At 33.1% G+C, this 22342-nt stretch overlaps 4 protein-coding genes and 1 non-coding gene across 6 annotated transcripts; 2 read left to right on the top strand and 3 right to left on the bottom strand.

Moving 5' to 3' along the window:
* The first annotated feature begins 2484 nt into the window (after nt 1–2484).
* LOC114395803 (protein GLUTAMINE DUMPER 2-like) lies at nt 2485–3173 on the top strand. The gene has a single exon (XM_028357651.1). It carries the CDS (start codon nt 2524–2526, stop codon nt 2899–2901), a length of 378 nt encoding a protein of 125 aa, XP_028213452.1. The 5' UTR covers nt 2485–2523; the 3' UTR covers nt 2902–3173.
* A 2427-nt stretch (nt 3174–5600) lies between these two features.
* TRNAL-CAG lies at nt 5601–5681 on the bottom strand. The gene has a single exon. It is a non-coding gene; the product is annotated as a tRNA-Leu (tRNA).
* A 4552-nt stretch (nt 5682–10233) lies between these two features.
* Nucleotides 10234–11166, top strand: LOC114395717. Its single transcript, XM_028357558.1, has 2 exons — nt 10234–10543; nt 10701–11166. Exons 1-2 carry the CDS (start codon nt 10265–10267, stop codon nt 10992–10994), a joined length of 573 nt encoding a protein of 190 aa, XP_028213359.1. The 5' UTR covers nt 10234–10264; the 3' UTR covers nt 10995–11166.
* A 3482-nt stretch (nt 11167–14648) lies between these two features.
* LOC114395978 (6-phosphogluconate dehydrogenase, decarboxylating 2-like) lies at nt 14649–17529 on the bottom strand. 2 transcript variants are annotated; one of them, XM_028357859.1, is made up of 2 exons: nt 17356–17529; nt 14649–16425 (listed from the first exon to the last, which is right to left on the bottom strand). In XM_028357859.1, exon 2 carries the CDS (start codon nt 16413–16415, stop codon nt 14955–14957), a length of 1461 nt encoding a protein of 486 aa, XP_028213660.1. In that variant the 5' UTR covers nt 16416–16425; nt 17356–17529; the 3' UTR covers nt 14649–14954. The 2 variants fall into 2 exon arrangements, with proteins under 2 accessions (XP_028213660.1, XP_028213659.1); XM_028357858.1 differs by lacking the exon at nt 17356–17529 and adding an exon at nt 17139–17251.
* A 2855-nt stretch (nt 17530–20384) lies between these two features.
* LOC114395613 (basic leucine zipper 43-like) lies at nt 20385–21339 on the bottom strand. The gene has a single exon (XM_028357441.1). It carries the CDS (start codon nt 21226–21228, stop codon nt 20641–20643), a length of 588 nt encoding a protein of 195 aa, XP_028213242.1. The 5' UTR covers nt 21229–21339; the 3' UTR covers nt 20385–20640.
* Between the last annotated feature and the right edge of the window lie 1003 nt (nt 21340–22342).

The following is a 22342-nucleotide window of genomic DNA, read 5'->3' as shown; positions in this document are numbered from 1 at the left end:
ACGCTACATTAGGGATAAGGAATTTCCTTTTCTTATATCTAGATTTTTATTTTATTTTATTAATTTTTGCTTTGAAATTGGTTTGTCCACTACAAGGAACCCTTTATTTTAATGTAGACTTTAGAGCTTAAAATGCTAGCTAAAGCCTTAAGCATATAACGTCATCTCTAATATTCTTCATCAACAAAACCTGAATTTTAGACAAAGTAAAGATATGAAGACCCAAAATCCAAATTATGAAGGGAATTGGGATGGCAAGTATCTAATTCCTGCACCCTTTCATCTATTGAAGCGTTCCATTTATATCAAAGAACTGTTCATGGCAATACTTTAAAGTATTGGAAGTATGTTACTTTATTTTATCATTGTGATTTATAAAATGGAAATGTGTCACTTTATTTCACCATCAAGAATCACATGTTTCCTATGTTTAAAGTTGATAGTGGAATAATTTGACGATAATGAAACTTCAGGGAAGAAGCAAGAGAGGGTAATTGTTAAGACTTGGACCACTTTCTGGCCGTTGTTTTTTCCAAATTCATGAAGGCTTCGATTTTCCACATGATTATTAGCCACACTTACATTCACAAACAATTTATGATTATGAGGATGTTCCGTTCACGTCAACTTTGCAACTAGCACAGTGTAAGCCTGTGCCATGGTTGAGTAGACATTTAGAATATCACTGATATAATGCCCTTGGAACATGTTACTGATAAAAGTTAATTTCAATAATTTGCCTTTGTTTTCTCCCTAGTCCTTATCATGGTTCGTGACCCATGTAGATGCCTCCACAGATGAGGAGTTTCTAATGCCTCTTACCATAGTTTGGCTAGAGAAGCTACTGTCTTTTGCACTTTGAACCATTCAGAGAAAGAAAAAAAATTGGCTTGCAAGTGACTAGATACAAACTAAGAAGAATACAAAAAATTGCTAACAAAAGTAGTTTGATATTTAGGTTCTTTAACCAAGAATTGGAACTTCATCCTCAGTTTGGAATGGAATTGCGATTAAAGATATTATTATTTTACCTTAAAATAGATGGATTTGGTTAGAAAGAAATTAGTTAAATGTTAAATAAAAACTTCAAATACCTACTCAGGAATAAAAAAGACTAAGAAAAATTGTAAAAGTATTTGAACACATGTTAAGAAATATTTGCATATTAACGCTCATGTGATTTCTTGAAATTCCACACAAAACTCATTTATATAATATTTATAGTAACTTTGGAGATCCCATGTGAAATTCACACAAAACTCATAAGTGTGACAATGTAATTTGTCTTTCAAGTTTTATATGTTTTTAATTTTGCTGAATTCATTCTTAATTAAAATTATTTTGAAGAAGAACGATTTTCATCTTGAAATTTTTTATAATAAAACTTAATATAAAATTCTAAAAAAAAATTGTTTCCTACCACATTTTTCTGATTGAAACATTATTCAAAAGTTTTATTTTTTCTAAACAAGTTTGAAAATGAGAGACTTTGTGGGGAAGATGCAGCCAAGTGCTTAGGTACTACAAAACTATAACCAAAGAATTATTACCAATAAATCATTTGTTTAACTAGTCTTGCACTCAATCCCTTAAGTAAGATTTTAATTTTAATGTGATTGGGAGAAAATACATCATTAAAGATTATTTACCAAATTTTTTGATAAAAATTAAGCAACAAAATAAAATTAGTGAATACTCCACACCAATTTCATCACACAAAAAAAAAAACTATCCATTCAATAACACCAAATTTTGACATGAGGCAATAAAAACACTCTTTATTTTGAAAACAAAGGAATAATAACATATTTACCAAAATCTGAAATTGACTGACGTTAGGATAGATGCAGTCTGGAACACGAGGGGAATTTACAAAACAAAATATTCAAATAAGGACATGAGTGAGTTTAGAATGAAATGAAAAGGGTGAGATAAAACTCACTATTTATAGTGTGGGATATGAACTTCGCGTCCTTAATAGTAGAAACTGTTATAATGACTTAACAACTCTTTTAGAGATAATTCATTACTTATAAATAATAGTTTAACAAATAATTCATAGTTTATACATGATAAATAATCCATAACTTGTAAATAATAACTAGTAAATAATTTATAACTTGTAAATAATTTATCACTTATAGATAATCCAATGAATTATAAAAAAAAAATATTATCATTAAGATTCAAATATATAGATGCAATAGTCTGATTACCGAGAGAGAAGAACTGACGTGCACATTCTAAGGCCACATTAATTTTCTAGATCCCAACCATTACAAGAATAAACAATCTTAGTATTTATCCCCATGTTACGCACTTCTAAAATCTCAAAACCACTAATGTAATAATTTCACCCCTCACAATATCATCTCAGGTCTATGAAGCATTTAGCCAACCACAAAAAAGGAATCTTCCTCAATGCCAAAAGGGTACTCTTGTAAATCAAAATGTGTCAATTCTGCTATAAATTTCATAACCACCACCTCACTTCATTTCACTTCCATCTAGAGAGAGAGAGAAATGAGGCCAATAAACAGTGTATCACCATCATCACCAATGCGTGCCAGTGGGGTTAATATATGGAAGTCTCCAATTCCTTACTTGTTTGGAGGCTTAGCTGTGATGCTGGCTATCATATCTATGGCATTGGTGATCCTTGTTTGCTCATACAGAAAACGTGATTCTCAGTCATCATCATCTGAAGTTAATGAAGACGTGAAATCACAAGCAATGGCCAAGAATTTAGAGACAAACTCAGAGCCTGAAGTTCTTGTCATAATGGCTGGTAATCACAACCCCACATACCTTGCAAAACCAATCACTTCTTCTTCAATTTTCTGCACGTGTGGGGCTCAACCAAGTGAACCAAACCCTTCATCAACCTCAACAACTGAGTGAAGACTAACCAATTATCAACATGCCAAGTTCAACAAAATTTTGCTCTACACTTTTCTTCCTTCTCAATTTTCATATTCTTGTGGTTTTGTGTGAGCACAGAATGTGACTACTGAAGATGAGTGCTTTCTTTTTTTGAGAATTTTGCTTTTCCATAATGAAATTATCTGACGGCTTATTAGACTTTATACTGATACATATATTTTGCTACTAGGTATGCTTTTCATTTCTTTAATTTCTTACAACATATATCTGACCAAGTTATTTTTCTGCAATATTAAGTTTTCTTTCTTTAATTTATTAGTTTTTGTTTTTTTTTGCAACCGCACCGTCAAAGTTTTTTGAGTCTCCATAACCCTATTGGCCGCATTAATTTGTCTACAATCACGAACGAAGTAACTGCAACGGTAATTTAAGTCAATGGACTTTAATGCTGAAATTAATCTCCTTATATTAAGCATAGCAATGAATGAAAGTGAAAACAAGAAACGGTAGAGGAACAAATTAAGACAGCACCAACCACCCCACAAAGAGCTACATATATCAATTTCATATTCTTTTTTTTCCAATGCTATATCTTTAAGTCATGCCTGGGAATTGCATTCTGTTGAATACAGTCCATGAGTTAAAAAAAAAAAAAGAAGATAGGGTATATTGGCATGTCACTTAACACAAAAGAAATTGTTTTATCTGTTAGCCAAGCTTTCTATCTTTTCTTTCTTTCCACCTTTTTTCTTTTGTGTTTCAATGTAGCATATGATTCCATTTGTTTCTGAGTTAAAGGTCTGACTCAGATTCAGGCGAATTAGGGGTGCCATGAAACGCAGAAGTGTGTCGTGTGTGTACTGCTTGGACGCAAAAGCCAGAAGAATTAAGGTGGGGCATCAACAAATAACCGAATACAAACAATGTTTAGTGCTCTTTCAAGAAAATGAACATTCCAAATATAATATAAACAGAGATAAAAAGAGGGAGAATAACTTTTTGGTGGGTTAATGATCAAATAACAATAAATATAAAAGTAAATCATTTTTTCTTTCATCTCTTTTTATTTTGTTTTTTCCTATCAACTCTTTGGTATTTAAGTTGGATTTCTATGGATCAAAGTTTTGTTTTCATCTTTTTTCCTTCTTTATTATATCATATCACACACATTCATTGGTTCTTGATCCTTTTCTATTTTTTTTTTCTTTCACTCGTATATACTAATAACATGTTTAGAAACACGTTAAGAATAAAGAAATTACATTTTGGATGGAAAAATTATAACTAATGATTTCTAAAAATTACATTCAAAAGATAAAAAAAAATCATATTGAAAACATGAAACCAAATACGATATTCAATTTTAAAACAAAATTATTACATGGTATGAAATTATGTTCAATCAATCCTCATGTGACATGTTATTGATTATTTTTTATTAATAAAATAATAATAACTTATGACATGGAACTATGTAAAAGGGTAACAATTTTCGGACACCTAAAATGTTAAATGATACATAGTGAGTGGGAGAAAAAAAATATTATAGGTGATTGATGTGATAAGAGAAAAGAGAGCAAAAAATTATAGATATCAATAAATAAAAAATAATTATGTGGTGAGAGTGTAAATTTTTTTATATAATTATCTAATCATAATTTATTATATATAAAAGTTTTATTAATTTTTAAAATAATTATCTTAAAATAAGTCAAATTATAATTCGTCCAAAAACATTAATGTATTAATTAAATGTTTGAAAAAAGTAGGTGTGCAAATATAATTTTCATATAATAATTTGTATGATTGTGGTATATATGAATTTGAATGCTCTATCACATAATCAGCGGCTAGCATTGAAGTCCCTAAAGCCATCAAAGTGAGGTAGGAAAGTGGTATAGGATAACACAGCATCTAGGCATGTGGAAGTGGAGCCCTTTTGTTTTGTAAGCAACGTGGCCTTCACTTTGTAGGAGCCACAAAGATTTGGTACTAGCCTTCAAAGGGAGCAGCGGCGAAACGCACTTGTTTTTTTTATCCTTTTTCTCTTGCTTACAAATTACAATACAACACAAAGTGGGTTTTTCTGTTTCTGATTTTTGGCTTTTGTGAAACGTGGCGGCTTGGAATGGCAACAGTGGAATATGAGTCAATGGAATGTCCACAAGTTGAAAACTTCAAAGAAATACAAAGGATTTTAAACTGTGGTCGCAGGACATGGTAACCTAAAAAGTTTTAGTATTGTGAAAATTTATGGATATATCAATCATTATTGCAGTTCTTTTATTGGTATAAAAATACTAATAAAAGAAAGAAAACTTAATATTGCACTTTGATTGTGGAAGCAATTCAAATCCTGAAATATGAAAAAATTTCATGATCATGCATAAGTAATATAAAATAATTTTTTTATTATATTATCCATGACAAATTACTATTCATGGTAAAACTTAATAAAATTATCATATATACAATCAGAGAAATTTTAATGATATTCTATCTGTCACTCTTGTTACAATACTCTCTTATAATTGGTGTGGTATATCCTATTCTTAGTGTTGTGGGTTGCTATGGTTAGATAATAGACACTATATATGTGGTTCGGAAGCATAGTTCCTACTTATTACCAGATTTCGAATGTATATATGTTTCAAGGTTGGCACACGTTAAAAGGAGAGAGAGAGAGAGAGAGTTTGATGGGAATAAAAACATGATCTTGTCAAGAATGGGATTCGAACCCATGCCCTTTCGGACCAGTACCTGAAACTGGCGCCTTAGACCAACTCGGCCATCTTGACTTTGCATGTTAAAGTTCCTCAAAATTAACTACAATAATCAAATCTCTATTGATATTTTCATTTTAGGGTTTCCCCTATTAGAGGTCTTCTCCTCAGCTTATATGGTGCTCAACTTTTTTACTTCTATCTGAGTTAGAACTTCACCTCACACTTGTAACCCAACACCCTGATACCAATTGTTGGGGAGATTCGAAGGGAGGAAACGTCGGGTAGATTTACATCAATGGACCATAAGCCACCACATAAGGAAACTTGACACTACATTTTAACCCAAAACCTTAAGGCTCAGGTTTATGAGTACTATTCTACTTCTATCTGATGTGAGACTTCACCTCACACTTGTAACCCAACATGTATTTCTCATTTGCTTCCTACTTCTTTTATAAGGCTAAGGTATCTTAGTTTCCATGTGACCTCGCACTTAGCGTAGGCTTTTGCGCTAAGCACGCCTTTGGACTTCTTCGCGCTAAGCGTGAATTGGTTGTTAAATGAGGAGACACATTAGGCCTGTCTAGTGCGCTAAGCGAGTTGTCTTAATCTTCAACTTTTTCTTTAAGTTTTTGCATCAATTTTCCTTCCAAGTACTTGAAATCTTCTTCTTTTAACTTTTGCTAATAAAAAACTGCAAAAATATTAATTTCTTTATTATTTCATTAAAAACAACGATAAAATAAAGAAATTGCAATCATTCTTAATTAAGATTGACTATTAAATTAACTTAAATTTCGCAGTTATCAATTAGTACATGACCCAAGAAGTATTTTTTTTAAAGGTAAATACGTATTGTTATTTTCATAGAAGTTTATGTTAGTATAGAGCAATAAGAAGAGAAAGGAATAAGGAGAAGAGAGAAAACACAAAGTTTAACGTGGTTTAACATACAATGTATGTGCCTACGTCCACAGCTACACTAAGAGAACTTTTATTACTTGCACACTTTTAAAGCTTACAAGGTGTCTCTATATATAACACTAATGAGACACAAGTTTTTACAAACCAAGCGATGTGGGACAAAGGAACTAAGACCACAAAACTCTAACAATTCTTCCACTTGGGGTCTAAGTTCCAAACTCTAGCAGCTCCTTGTAAGCAATGAGTTCATTGAATCTTTACCTAGTGTAGTGCCTTCATCTTTAATTATCCTTGAAGGCTAACTGAGGTAATGCAAAGCCTCAGCTTGTCAGTTGTAACAGCTTTAGTCAACATATCTGCTGGATTCTCTGATCCTAAGATCTTTAACAAAGATAAGTGTCCATCATTTATCAACTCCCTGATAAAACGGTATCTTAATTGAATATGTTTGCATGTAGAATGGAAGATTGGATTCTTAGCAAGACTTATAGCACTTTGACTGTCATTGAACATTGAAGCATTATGTTGTTCTTTCCCTAATTCATTGAGAAAATTCTTTAGCCAAACCATCTTCTTAGCTGCTTCTGAGATAGCTATGTACTCAACTTCCGCTCGAGGGGAAGCTACCATGTGGAAGAGACTCACACTGGGGAGATATGTTGAGTACAAGTGTGAGGTGAAGTCACACATTGAGTAGAAGTAGAAAGATTGAGCACCATATAAGTGAAGAGAAGACCCATAAACCTGAGCCTTAAAGTTTTGGGTTAGAGTGTGGTATCAGGTTTCCTTATGTAGTGACTCGTGGTCCACATGTGTAAATTTATCCGGTGTTTCCTCCCCTTGAATCTCCCCAACAATTTATTCGCTTTAAAAATTAAAAATATGCTATTTTTTAATATTTTGTGTTTAGGGTTCCCTTTGCAACTTTAAAACATATATCCACGATTATTATTTTTTTGGTCTCTAGTTTTTATTTTTTGTGTGCGTAGTGAGAGTTGAGAATGAAAAATAGGGAACAGAAATGAAGAGTATTTTGTTTCAAAAAGAAGAAGTAGAAGAAATGCAGAATATATTAGTGGGAATCAGATATATCTCATCTCTTAACTACATGACCAACCATACTACGGGTTGTTTGTTTCCACATATTAATGGACCAATATATGGATGGCTATATATGGCTACTTCCCTAGTTTCTCTCAGTTTGGGCTTCATATTCAGTCCATCATGCTAAGCTCAGGATTCAAAACCATTTTTTTTTTTAATTTGAGCTAAGGTTGATCCTTGTCAAAATGACAAGATTTTCTTTTGGGGCCCAAAGGATATATAAAATAAAAACCCAAAGGATGTTTGACGTGAAGCAACTAAATTTACGGAAAAAGTTTACAAGTCGAACAACTATTTTTTCTTTATGAAAAACATTTTTCAAACTTATCTGCGAACTTAGGGTTTGACTATATTCAGAGAATAAGGGATATTTTGTAAAAAAGAAAAAAGAAAGTACTACACTCTTGGTATTTTTTTTTTATTGTTTAATAGGACACTCGGTTTTATATCAATCAACTTTAAAAACATGTCCAAATCTTGAGAACTTTTAATATATTTAGGCATTAGAGTTATCAATGACCTAGTCAGAAAAATTAAAATTATTCTTATGCTTAAAAGGTGCAGAAATATTTTGAAAGACCAAAAAGGAGTAGCTAACATGGTTGATAATCATATCTACCCAAATATAAATGAAAATATGAAAGGTGTTGAGTGGAAATATTGTCAACTTATTCTTTCTTTTAATTAGGTATCAGATCCAAAAAAATATGGTACTACATCAACTGGTCATTTAGATTATATTTGCTGATAAGGGAAAAAAGTAACGAAATCAGAGGGAAATGTTGCACTTTTCACTTTTGAATGATCCATTATGTCACCTCTACAATGAGATTTATGTTGCTACGCACATTAAACAAAAAAAACTAACTAAAACCAGAGTGGCACCCATGTAGTTGCCCGCAGGAAAGGTGCTCGTGTTTTGGATTTATATTTATATAACTATAATGATAACTAATAAATAACTAAATTATGAGTGAATATTATAATTATAACTAATTTTATATAACTAGTTGATATAAGTCAGATATTATTTTTAAAATATGAGTATATAATCGATTATGAATAAATTAGTTATATAACAAATTATATCTAAAAGTAATTATATAATCAATTATGAATATTTAAAAAGAAATATATGTATGTTTCTAACCAAAAGTATAATAAGATTGGGGGAGGGAGTCACTAAACGGCGACATGTAACTATTACTTTTGACAATTTTATTATAGATTAACTGTTTTGTTTGTTAGTGAAATAAAAGAGTAAAATAATTTCTCATGAGTCCTAACTCACACCAAATCCAAAATTTGAGTATGTGTTTGATTTTGCATTAGAGACCCACATATTTCTGTAGATTTACCTCAAGAATGCAAAAGTAACTAATAGTCGTTTCATTGTTTACACCTGTCCACAACTCTTTGATGCAGATCCATACATGCGGTGATGCACTCAAAATTATAAATTGTGTAGGTAATACTCACGTGCACACACACATATCCATTTCCAATTTTAAAAATTATTTTTTTGTGGAGACAATTTGTACAGATAATATATATAATATCATGAGGAAGAAAAAAAATGTGGGACCCCACAAAACCTAAAAAGTAGGTCTGTCCCCTGCCTTACCTAAGTCAATTAACCTACACTTTGATCTAAATTTTCCCACTCAACACCCGTCTTAAGAATCCTCCTTCAATAATCTAGTTAAACAAGTTTCCCCTAAACCTGAAGCATCAAAACAACAAGTTTCCTCAAATATGTGTGAAGTTGTTTGAGTATGTTGAACTTTTTTTATGTTACCTTCGAATGTTTTTTAATTTATTAGATTAGAGACTAATTTTATTCGTGGTTCATAATTATTGTTAATTTAAGAAAATTTTATATGATAAAGGAATGAAGCATAAATTCTTCTATTAAATAACTTATTATCTCTCATGGAAATGTAACCAGACCTTATATTATGTCTCAATCCTATACACTTAATATATTAAAGTTGAAGTAATGTTTAGATTTAAAATTAAGGGGATTAATGAATGTTTAAAATATAAAAAGAGGTTTATGTGTCACACACATGTCATCAAACTTAGAATACCTTTGTTGTATCTTGTAATTTACTCATTTTTCATATGGTTATCAAGAGACTTACCAATAAAAACTCCCCCATAGTTATTAAGTCCATTAGGCCAAAGCCAAACTTAGTAGGTCTTCTATGTGGTCTAACTTTGCGGTTAGCACGATCACATCATACCTAAACAAAGTTTAGCCAACAACCCTTTACCAGCAACGACCTGCCATCATAATATATTAAAGTTAAACTAGGAGTTTGAAAACTAATCAATGTTGATTATTAAAAAAGACAGGCCAGCTTCTCATTCAAAGGATACCAATTTTTATACATTATAGTATAAGATATACACTAATACACACATAAATATATGTTTCAGAAAATAGATTGGCCTGTTTTCTATAGACAAGACAAAGAATTTTATGCAATGATGGATACATACAAAGTGAAAAAGGCACTTAAAGCATATTCAAGGACAAGGATTTTACATTCCCTCCAGTTGTGCACATTGTGCTATTGGGACATCTGTATTATGCAATAAAAGTCAGACTTCTTCTATTTAAGATGGCAACGGCAGAGGTTAAAAAAATATTATTTATAGATACTTCTTATGACCAAAGATGGCAGTCCCAACATTCCCTTTGTTTAATTGATGCCTTTCATATTATTCTAATTTGTATCAGGAACCTTCCTGGTTCCTCCTTGAATTTAAGCCCCTTAGTTAGCACACAGTGCATCTACCATTTTCACTTCACATTTCACAACCTTTTAGGCCCTTTACCAAAACTTTTGGCAGCTCAAACAGATAAGCAGATATATATCAAGCTATCTCTATCTATTAATGTAAGTTCAATGTAGAATTTCCTTCATCAGCTATAGTCTCTCTCATTCTTTGTTTCTTTCCTCAGAAATGGATTCTTTTAAACAAATCTGGGGTAGTGCAGAAGGATGTAGCAGTAGTGAATCTGGTTGGACTATGTATATTGCCTCTCCCATGCAGGAAGATGCTGCTGGATGCAGCAATGAAAATGATGGATATCATGACAACATCTATGCTGAGAACAGGAGAAAGAAGCAAGGGGCCAAAGTGGATGAAGAAGAAAGCGATGATTCAATGGCTTCAGACGCTTCCTCCGGTCCGATTCATTATCACCATGCCTATGCTCACAGCCAAGGTAGTCACGGCACCGCAGCCTCTAAGAAAGATAAACAAGATCATGGAAGCAAGTGTTCTTCTAAGAAGAATGCAAACAAACAGGAGAAGAAACGTGTTGACAGCAGAAGTAAAAAATGATGAAATTGTCCATTGTATATGATGCTGGGATTTTTGTAACCATGCATCTTCATAATTTGAATTTGTTGATTTGTACTCACACCTCTTCTATCCAAAGGAAATATCCATAGTCATTCTTTGAGGTAATGGAATCACAAGTTTTATGCATTTTTAAACTAAATTCTATGTTGAATGTTGTTATTCTTTTAATGAGAAAACAAAAACTTCCAAAGTGTGAGGATTAATGAATGAGCAATGAGAAACACTCCATAACTATGCTTGAATTGAATCATTATAAGTGGTATTCAAGCCAAATAACACCAGCTTCCCAGAAAAAGAATTGATGGTTTTAACTTGTAAGTTCTAGGAGGGAGGAGGAATTATAGACAAGAGGGTCAAACCCTTCAACATGTAACTTCATCTTTAGATGTATTTTTGTTTTCTTACCTCGTTTTAAAATAGAAAATCATGCCATAAGTGAAGAGAAATGTCTGGTCATCCATCAAGACATCATCATTGATACAAATACAAGTTAATCAAGAGTGAAAGGACATTCTGGTAGTTAAAAAAACATGAAATTGTGAAATTTCCAAAACTAGAGAGGATGTAGAAGTAAAACAAGAGAAGGTTAAACACTGCTGCAAGAATGTTGAGTTCGCAGTTGAAATTTCTCTTGTTGATTACGTATGCAAAAGTTGTATTGAGCTGGTTGACAGAAGAAACAAGAAAAGTGGACAAGGGGGAGTTAGAGATGTGGCCAAAAGATTGAGGATAATATTAGCACAAAGGGAGGAAGTATTTTGTATGGGAAAAACCTTCCAATAATGATTCGAGCATGCATGTGTCTATGCTGCCAAATGCTATGCAGAACGAATGGGGTATGCTGCGCTGGAAAGAGGGTAAGGCTTTCACATAGTTACATAAATGACAACTAGGAGCAATTAAAGCATTGTTGCAGTGACAGGGCATTGGCTGGTTATGTGAACCAACTTTGCAAAGATTGGACACGAATGCAACAGCAAGGCAATCGCAAGTTTTAGGCTGTATGAGGGACATAAATACATGAGGGCACACATGATTTGAAAGGAATCATAAAAGGTCACTCTCATATAAAACCAATAGAGAGAGAAAGAGAGAGAGTGAGAGACTTTTTTTTTTTTTTTTGGTATAGAAGATACAAAAGAGTTTTTTTTCCCTCTTTTGTTCACGTTTTAGCAAAGGAAAACCAAGGAAAGCACTTTGGTGAAAGTTGTCATTGTTCACTGGATCATGGTTATGGTGAGTCATCATCCTCAAGTACTAATAAATCTTGAAACATTTTATTTGTAAATAATTTTACATGAGATTGCCTAAGTTGTTATAAATCCTGACCTATTTTTTATTTCTATAGATAAAAAATAATTGTGCATGTCCCATTTATAACGTTATCAAATGTAGCTTTAAATCTTTAATGGCAATTTTAATGGCATCAGGATTTAGGATTGCTATAATGCTCATTGCTGTTTCCAATTTAAATCATACACTGAATTATATAGTTTCCATGAGAGATATTACAAATCAATCATCCTGAACTTTGTTGCTTTCCAGAGTCTATAAGATATTTTTAAATACTCAATTGGTTTGTCACCACTTGCAATAGTTTGTGATTTGAATAGATTCTTGTTGCATATCAATTAACAGCAAGTAACGCATGCAGAGATAATGATGGGTATCACGAGAGATCCAATCAAATGCACATATAATTAGCATAAGAAAATTATACACAATTCAAATTCGTAACTTCCTTTTAGAGAGGTTATAAACAAGAGTTGTGCAATACCTTTAATTCTCAATAACAAGAATTGCGACAAGAAATTCTTTAGTTAAAAAGTTGCACATGAATTGTGCCAATCCCTGATTCAGCCAAGAAACATTAAAGGCTTTTCAATCATAGAGCTCATTATTGAAAAAAAAAATCATAATAGGTTTCTCAATCATTGAGTTCATTATTGACACTGAAGACCTGAAAGAAAATGTAAGAAAAGCCAAGAAGCTCAACATCAACAGAGAAGAAACGATAATGTCAAAGAAAGAAAAAGATGGGTTCACAGAAGTTACTTCTAATCACTAGCTCAAATACAAGGAGTAATAGAGAAAAGTGGAAATGTAAAGAAAAGGCTAAATGTAAACTAATTAAAAGTAAAGCTCGCTCACTCCTAACCAGTGTTTTAAAATACTAGTCATCAATACAGGGAAGGTACTGGTTCATGATTCTTTGATTCGACCATGGTCAAGTTAGTGATAATTAAATATTTTTCAGTGTCGTATAATAATTAAGTAATTAAATAAAATAAATTAGGAAAAATTTTAAATTAAAAGTTAAAACCAAATTATCATATTATGCAACATGTAAGTTGCAAAATCAATAATAACAATTTATCTTATATGAACCTTTGTAACTTAACAATAACATTGGGCTTTTATTTGACTAAAAGTATCTTTTGTTAGATAAAAACAAATTACAATGAAAAAAATGAAACAATCGGTTTAAACCTGTACTTCACCACTGCCTCTGGTACCAGTTCTCCACAGATTTAGTTCATTGATTTTTTGGGTTAAACAGACAGAACACCTGACTAGTTCATTATGTTTTTGGTTGAACCAGTCAGATCGGTTTGATTTTTTGAACTATGTTCCTAAACAACACATGCCCTGATAGTTATCGGGTCTCGCATTAAAGATTTACAGGGAAACTGTAAAACCAAAGTTCAACCCCAACAAATAAGAAAACAGGAAGGAAAAGAAAAGTATTCATTTTTCAAGAAGAGATGAATTTGCATGTTATTCCTGTCTAACTTATTCAAACATTACAAGTGGACGAAATGGTAGAGAAAAAGGGTCCATCTATAAACACATCATCCACACCTGTGCAAGGGAGATTTTGATTTGTCTTTATCTGTGGGGCAAGCTACAACAAAATCGAAATTTGTCATCCTCCTCCACAGTCCACAGGTATGCAATTCCAAAAATGTGCAACTATTATTAGAGATTTAAAGTAGAAAATAAAGTAACAACAACAACCTGTAGTCCTACTAAGTGGGGGCAGTTACATTTATTAATCATTGCCATTGGCCTCTATCTGAAACCAAAATTGAATTGTTGATTCATAAATAAATAAAAAATATACACATTTTATGTTGGCTTTTAATAAAACTATCCCCATTAATATGGAGCTCGAAACAGCTATGTAAAATTGACTACAACACAGGCAGAGTAAAAATAAGGATTTAATTTAGATTCGTTGTTTATCACTATCATTCAGTCATATGTTCCCATAACATTAAAAGTGCTTGACTTCGGAGAATCTCAAAATGATTTGACAAGTGACAACATGTGATTAAATGATAATGTATGTTAAGAATTATAATTTAGGATCAAGGAAGAAAAGAAAGGCGACAAAGACCGCTCAAATTAATAAACAAAAGATATTTATGGAGATAACCTAATACTGATATTATACTGATACTTAGGTCGAGCACTAGTACTAGTAGTACAAGCCCAAGCCCACCAATAACAAGACCAAAACCTAAATAACTCAAGAAAGATATTCTACAATATCTACTGATATTCTTAATATTGTCCAACAATATCAAACTTATTCACTCTTGACAGTAGATCAACATTAAACTCAACAAGTTAAAGATAAAACTAAAAATTTCAACTCCTGCTGTAACATAACATGTATCCATGGTGCTAAAGGAAATCTTATAAAAATGTGAAAATTAAAAAGGCACCATGAACTGGGAATTTTGTATCAAGCACCAAGCATGATCAGCAAAGATACAACATAGTTGTTGGAAAACAAACTGCCAAGCAATTCAGTTGGAAATAATATAATAAAACTTCACCACATTGTGGATATGCAAACTCAACTCAGCATACAGTCTGAGCAGAAAATATTACATTTATTAGGAAAATCCTGATTGGCTCAAATACAGTAATCTAATTTCTTGACTGTTTGGCAAGCTTGAACCACTCAGTATGGTAAGACCCCTCTATGTCAACCCTTTCATATGTATGAGCACCAAAGTAGTCTCGTTGAGCTTGCACCAAATTAGCTGGCAACCTTTCCCTTCTGTAAGTGTCAAAATAAGCAAGACTAGCAGACATACCTGGAGTGCTAATACCAGAATTGATAGCAAGGCAAACAACTCTCCTCCAGGCAGATTGGTAATCAATTATTTCCTTTGCAAACTCTGGATCCACAAGAAGGTTTGCCAGATTAGGGTTTCTTTCATATGCCTGCTTGATTCTGTCTAAGAATATTGCTCTAATAATGCAACCCCCTTTCCAAATCCGGGCCAGTTCACCCAACTTCAAATCCCAACCCTTTTCAATACTCTTTGCACGGATCAAATTCATTCCCTGTGCATAACTACAGATTTTGGCTGCATAAAGAGCCTTCCTAACATCATCAATCAACTTCTGCTTGTCTACAGGTTGATCAGTCACAATATCACCAATGCCACCTGATTTAAAGACCTTTGCAGCTTCAACTCTTTCCTCCTTCAACCCACTCAGGAACCTTGCATCCAATGATGCTTCAATAGTGGGAGCAGCAATTGATAATTCAGCAGCTTGCTGAACAGTCCACTTACCAGTGCCCTTCATGCCAGTCTTGTCTAGGACCTTGTCAACAAGATATCCATCTCCCTTATCATCCTTAATTCCAAATATATCTGCAGTGATTTCAATCAGGAAACTCAGAAGTTCTCCCTTGTTCCATTCTGAGAAGACACTTTGTAGTTCCTCATTTGACAACTTTCCAACTGATTTCAGCACATCATAGGCCTCTGCAATCAGCTGCATGTCACCATACTCAATGCCATTGTGGATCATCTTCACAAAATTACCAGAACCACCTTTACCAATATAAGTCACGCAAGGACCACTGTCAGGTACTTGAGCTGCCACCTTGAGAAGAATATCTTCTATGTATTTGAAAGCCTCAAACGAACCACCAGGCATCAAAGAGGGACCATTACGAGCACCTTCCTCACCACCAGAAACTCCCATCCCAAGGTAGAGCAGACCCAATTCAGCCACCTCTTTCTCTCTTCTTTCAGTGTTCTCATACCATTCGTTACCACCATCAATTATACAGTCACCTTTTTCCATGTACGCAGATAGGGTCTTAATGGTCTGGTCAACAGGTGCCCCAGCCTTAACAAGCATTATTATCACCCTAGGCTTTTGAATGGAATGAACAAAAGCTTCAGGGTCATGGTAGCCATAAACTGGAAGATTTCCTTCTTGTTTTGCTCGTTCTACTGTCTCATCAACCTTGGAAGTGGTTCGGTTGTAAACAGAAATGGGAAAGCCTTTCTCAGCAATATTGAGTGCCAGATTTTGGCCCATAACAGCCAATCCAGCAAGGCCTATTCTTGTTGTGGGTTGAGCCATAATTAATCTCCTGTTCAATGATTGATAACAAATACAATAATAAGAATGAGGTACACAAAAGTTGGCTTGATCTTCTGATTGAAGGAAAACAAAAGGCTGTAAACTACGATAACTGAAGACAATTAGAACTTGATAGGTGACACTATGGCATCAACAAAACTTATACCGAGTACAACAAACTTGAACATATTCCAATAATAAAGAATGTAAGAAGAAAGGGTGTCTAATAAGATATTCAAAAATAAAAAGGTATTAAAAATTAAAATTACCAAACTTTGTTTTAAAAAGTGAGATTGCAAAATGACCCTATGATCATGTGATAAAAACATCAGAGTACCTTAAGGCTCTTGTGTTCTCTTCACTCATCTAAAAGATTAGTGTGAACTATTAAACCCAACTACCAAACAAAACGTATGTTTTTCTAGATTTGCGCATATAGCTACAGCGGTACAGCCTAAAAATCAAAATCTCAAAAAATGCCAAGATACAAACAATTTTACAATTGCAATCCAAAGCAATTATTTGTTCACCTAAAAATACAGAAAGGCAGCCAAGTTCTACATGATCTTACAAAATCATAGCAATTAACAATCATAACAGAGTATACACTGCAAGTAAATCAGTGTCATCAAGAATATCATGGTCCAACAAACTAATCCACAACAATTAAGGGTATCAATCAGCAAGAAACTAGGAACAAAAACACAGATCAGCAACACTCACAAGATAAAACCCAGAAAAAGAGCAATCACAGTGCCTCCTTGATTTCCCATAAACCACAACAAACAGAATAATAAATCCAGCATAATAATGATAATAATTGCAATAGACTTTCACGGTAAGCATCTTAAGTTCATGTAAACCACCAACAACACTAACTCAAAGTGAATCCCAAAAATTAAAAGTTAGAAAGAAAAAAAAAGGAACTTGAAGGGCAAACCTGAAATTTGAAGCAAATGACAGAAAAAATAAGGTCTGGGAATCACAGAGCACGGATCAAAAGATGCGGGGGAATAAGTTATATATATATGTATGTATATTATATAAGAATCATGAGAATAATAATAAAAGGTGTGAAAGATTAGCAATAAAGAATTTATTATTATTATTATTGTTGGCAGTTGAAACTTGGAAAGTCGACGATGGCTAAAGAGACCAACCAGCTAATTTTTTTGACCAATGAAAAATTATTCATTTATTTTATCTTAGTATTTTGTGAAAGTTCATGAAAGGGCGCGGGTCAAAGTTGTCCAACTACCAATGTAATTGGAAGGGGGTTGGTGGGAGGAAACGACACCATTCACACTTGGGTTTGTGTCAGACTCAGGCCCAATACCAAAATCTCATGTTTTGTTTGGTGCTGTCTCCTTTTCACACTTGCCTTCAATGAAATCAGCATGATGGATTCATTATCAGAGCCTAATTGAAAACCGATTGAAATGAATGAATAGTCCATGAGTGGTCCATGAGTGAGCTTGTTTTGGCCAAAAATAAGTATTTTTAAAATAAGTGATTTTTATAAAAACAGAAACTGTTTTGTGTTTGATTACATTTATTAAAAGTGTTTTTTTAATTAAAAGTTATTATTAACTTGTTTGGATATTTTTATTTCAAAATTACATACAAAAAAAACTTTGTAATAAGTCAAAACAAAACAAAACACATAATATTAAAGGAGTACCCAACTCATTAACACCTAAAAAAATTAAACAAGTTACTAAAAGAGAAAAAGACACAAAACAGACATATTTTCTAGCATAACTCAATTTCCTATGTTTATGTGTGAATTTCCACAAAGTTTCTACTTAAGCTAAAATAGCTTAAGCCCAACAAAACTATACAATAAAATCCCAGTCATCTACTGCAGAACAAATGAACATTTCCACGCTTGAAACTCTCGACCCTCAATTCCCATAGCATTTCCAATTTTGATATACTTGCTTGCACCTTCCATCCAAGAATTCACGTGTCTCACCCTAACATTCCAGTATACCTCGGCCAACAGCATAGTACTCACAGTTTAACAAAAGCTGTGAATCATACATCTGCAAATTACAGAAAATAACTTCCCCCAATTGAATGTTCCTGTGCAGACAATAGAAAATAATCCAAACAACACCCATATTAGTTGAGCTATTCGAATACAATGTATAGAACAAACCTATGGCAGATGAAAAATTAAATGTTAAAAGAAGAGAGTCATTGGTTATGATCAATAATCCTAATATTATTTTCATTTCATAAAGTGCCAAATGAAAAATGATGTAGTCTCAAGGCAGGTGGTTGGATGGTGGGTGTTGTGCAATTCATATCTGTCACTCATCTCTTTTGTTTTCCATTTCATCCATGAGCCAATTCAATTTAATTTAAGGTTCGCAAAGACACAAAGCAAATGCCACATAAACTGACTACAATCTATGAAAATTGTAACACACATTCCACCATACACTTGGTAAGCAAAAAATTTAAGAACTAGTAGCAGAGAGTGACACCAATATAATATGTGCATAATTATTTGCATTCCTATGACAGATAGCCACATAAATCTTGACAAAACATAGTAAACATGTGACATAAACTCCCACAGCAACCAATTCACATACATATCTATTAATTTCTGCTAATTTGGTTATCTCAATGTTTCATAAATTACACACTTTTGTTAAAGTATTTGAAAGAGAACTATATGCACCTAAAACATTGATGTAATGGAACTTAAAAAAATTGCTAGGAATTGGTTCACGTTGATTAAAAAAATCAGAACAATAATGTAATGTTTCCATTCAAGGTGTTAGGTGAAAATTTGAGAGTCATGACGATGGGGAGAACAGAGAGTGTACAGTGTAGTGTGTTTACGATTAAAAGAAAGGGTAGTGCTTGTCATTTTCAAATTTTACCAGGGACAATTTCGTCCAAATATTTCATTAAAACGAGTCTCAGTGCTTCTTGAAATCTGCTTCCGCAGCTGATTATTTTGAGAAGCAGCTCCAATTTGCTTCCGATCTGCTTATTTTAAAAAGTTTATCAAACATCTAAAAAATTATAATGAGGACTTTTTTAATTAAAAAAAAAAGTGTTTTTTAAGAAAAAAAATTAAACAAACTTACTCAAAATAAGCACCAATATTAAAGGGATTAATATTGAAAAAACACAAATTTATAAGAACTTAAAAATGAATAAAAAATTTATTGGAATCAAAATTGAAAAAGTATCCACCAGACTAAAATTAAAAAAATAAACTTACAAAAAGACAAAGACAAAAAATATAAATAAAAACATTAACTTACATGATAAAAGCATATTTAATCCTAAAAAAATAAGTGTGATGTAAAAAAAGAAAAAACTAACTTGGAAAGTAAATTAGCAAAACTCTAGTAATTTGCAGTAACATTTTAGTCAAGCTCTAGATAGAATGGAAAAACCCATTATCCATATTGTACAGAAGATTCTAGTGGGTACCCTGTCCATATGTTTTCCTTTTTTTTGGCAACAACCTTTCCATCGTCAGCCAATAACCACTACAAACACCTTTTTTCTATGCACCATGTCCAATTCCCCACACTCACTTCACTTCCACCTGACATAATTACTTCCACAACACTAACAATACATTTTAACTAGTGACACCACATCAAATTCATTTAATATTACACATGTATTTGAAAAAATATATATATATTAAAGAAAGATGTCATTAACATTTTTCTTCTTACCTTATTATATGTTGGCTTAACCTTTTTCTTTTGGCTTCATATTTTGTTTATTATTATATCATTGTTCTTATTATTAAATCTGTTCAGATTTCTTTGGTGATTGTTGAAACTGGATGATGAGATCATATACGAAAGCTTTCTAAATTGTTTTCTGGGCAAGTATTAATATTATGATGGTGTTTTTGATTATGTTGAGTGCCCCACTAGTTGGTTCTAACAATTAACCCAGCAGGTTTGTTTATAGTTCTGTAGCCACTTTAAATAATGCTTATTGCTTGGAACATATCATTAGAACTTAGAAGACAGTGACAAAATTGATGAGCAGACACTAAAATTAGAAACTCAAAAACATGTCATTGCCGTTTATGTTAAGGTTTCACCTCATACATCTCAAAAGGGTGGCAAAGACTACTACTATTTTGTACTTCACAACAATTCACACACACAGAGAAGGACTTAAAAAGAGGAAAAATTGAAGAGATATAATAAAAACTTTGGCCTTGTTTTCAAATTCAACCAAGCAGGTCCAAAGAGTCTGTGATTGAGGAATCAGATTTGACATAGGGAGAAACATCATCATCAATGGGACTCAAGGGAGGAGGGTGGTATGGACTGTGTAGCTGCATGTCACATATCATTTGGCGAAGTTCTGAGGCTTCTTCTCTCAGCTGAACATTCTCTTGAACAACTTTATCTTGTGACGCAGACACATGGTTCAGCTTGTCCATTAGCTGGTGGTTTTCATTCCTGAGCCAAACCACCTGTGACCACAGTTCATCAAGGTGTTTCTGCTTCCTCATGCGTGACCGGCGCGCCGACTCGCGGTTCGATATCATCCTCCTGTGCTTCCTCTCATTGATGAGGCTTTGCTGCTGCTCATCTGCTTCATCAGAGGTTGAGTTGCTGCTGATGCATGAGGACTGAGGGGGGCTGAAGTCTGCAAGCACTTTAGGAGGATTCTGCAAACCATAGAATTGGTTTGAGAGTTTGTGGAGTTGAAATGTGGGGATGGTGTTCTGAACCATGCTGTAGTGACCAGGGTAAGGACAAGGGTCTGAAGGGAGTAAATAATTGAGTCCTGTGATCTCCCTGGCCTGCATGGTTTATGTAGCAATGTATATATGAACAAAAGATTGCAGGGCCTTGGAGAAAAAACTCTGATGGAGAATAAATAGAACTAACTCAGTTGCTATTGGAGATGAAGGAAAGAAGAATGAGCCGAGTATATATAGGGGGAGAAATTTGTGAAATGGTCCCACTGAATGTGGCCACACACTTGGTATTTTTATATAATAAATTATTGTTGAATGAGTGTTTAATTAAGTTCTTTATTCAAATGAGTTTTAATATTTATTTTGTATAAAAGGCATTTAAGCTTAAAAAGTAAAAAGAACTCTCTTTTGAGCAATTTGCAAAATGTTTTCTAAAATTAAAAAAAAAAAAAAGTTAATCCAAACATGCGTGTGGTGTGATGTTTATTTATGTGAATATGTGACATGCATGCTCTGTTCATGTGCTATGTGGGGGCATTAGGTTCATTGAACACGCTATGTGAGAAACACATGCGGCACATAGACATGGATGATGCAACGTGGGGGAGGCAACTTGTGTTAATGGATAATCATTTTGGACAAAATATGCTTACATCAGATGGACACAGGCAGTTCATATCATGGGGAGTATAATAATTCAATTGGCAGACTGTTTAGGCAAAAGCAGGCATAGGAGAAAAATGCAACTTCGAGAAGTCAATTTATTATATTAACTATTAAGTGTGCATTGTGTTATTTCTAAGCTGGTCTATGTTGGATAATGTTCACTTAAATGACATAAGAAATTTGGAGGAAAAAGGAGATTTGGAAAGGCAGTTTCATCTCAAAGAGCAAGAAGAAAGAAGGGTTGATGAATTTGATGACTCAAGAGCCACTCGTTCTGGGACCTCCAAATACAATAATATATTTAACTAGAAGCCAAATATTTGATCATCAACCACTTCTGTTATTTTAGTATGGTTAGGTACTAGTTGTTTATTTCGTCTAGGTAATGACAGCTTCAATAGTAATCTCAAGCAAAAAGGAAGATCAGCTATTACCTTCTCACACCAATTATGTGACAGAAATGGTTGAGGTACCAGATTGTGGTATTCATTGTATAGAGCTGTTAAAATTATATAAAAGTTGTGTTTGAAAAAGATACTTGCACATACTAGGTAAG

The sequence above is a fragment of the Glycine soja genome, chromosome 18 (assembly GCF_004193775.1).
Source record: "Glycine soja cultivar W05 chromosome 18, ASM419377v2, whole genome shotgun sequence".
Lineage (NCBI taxonomy): Eukaryota > Viridiplantae > Streptophyta > Magnoliopsida > Fabales > Fabaceae > Glycine > Glycine soja.
This window is presented reverse-complemented; position numbering and strand designations above follow the sequence as displayed.

Coding starts and splice junctions, on each gene's coding strand:
- LOC114395803 (XM_028357651.1), top strand. CDS start 2,524: ATGAGGCCAATAAACAGTGTATCACCATCATCACCAATGCGTGCCAGT.
- LOC114395717 (XM_028357558.1), top strand. CDS start 10,265: ATGGCAACGGCAGAGGTTAAAAAAATATTATTTATAGATACTTCTTAT. Junction 10,544..10,700: donor AGCTATCTCTATCTATTAAT/GTAAGTTCAATG, acceptor TCTCCCATGCAG/GAAGATGCTGCTGGATGCAG.
- LOC114395978 (XM_028357858.1), bottom strand. CDS start 17,221: ATGCTGGATTTATTATTCTGTTTGTTGTGGTTTATGGGAAATCAAGGA. Junction 16,426..17,138: donor CTTTTTCTGGGTTTTATCTT/GTGAGTGTTGCT, acceptor ATCATTGAACAG/GAGATTAATTATGGCTCAAC.
- LOC114395613 (XM_028357441.1), bottom strand. CDS start 21,228: ATGCAGGCCAGGGAGATCACAGGACTCAATTATTTACTCCCTTCAGAC.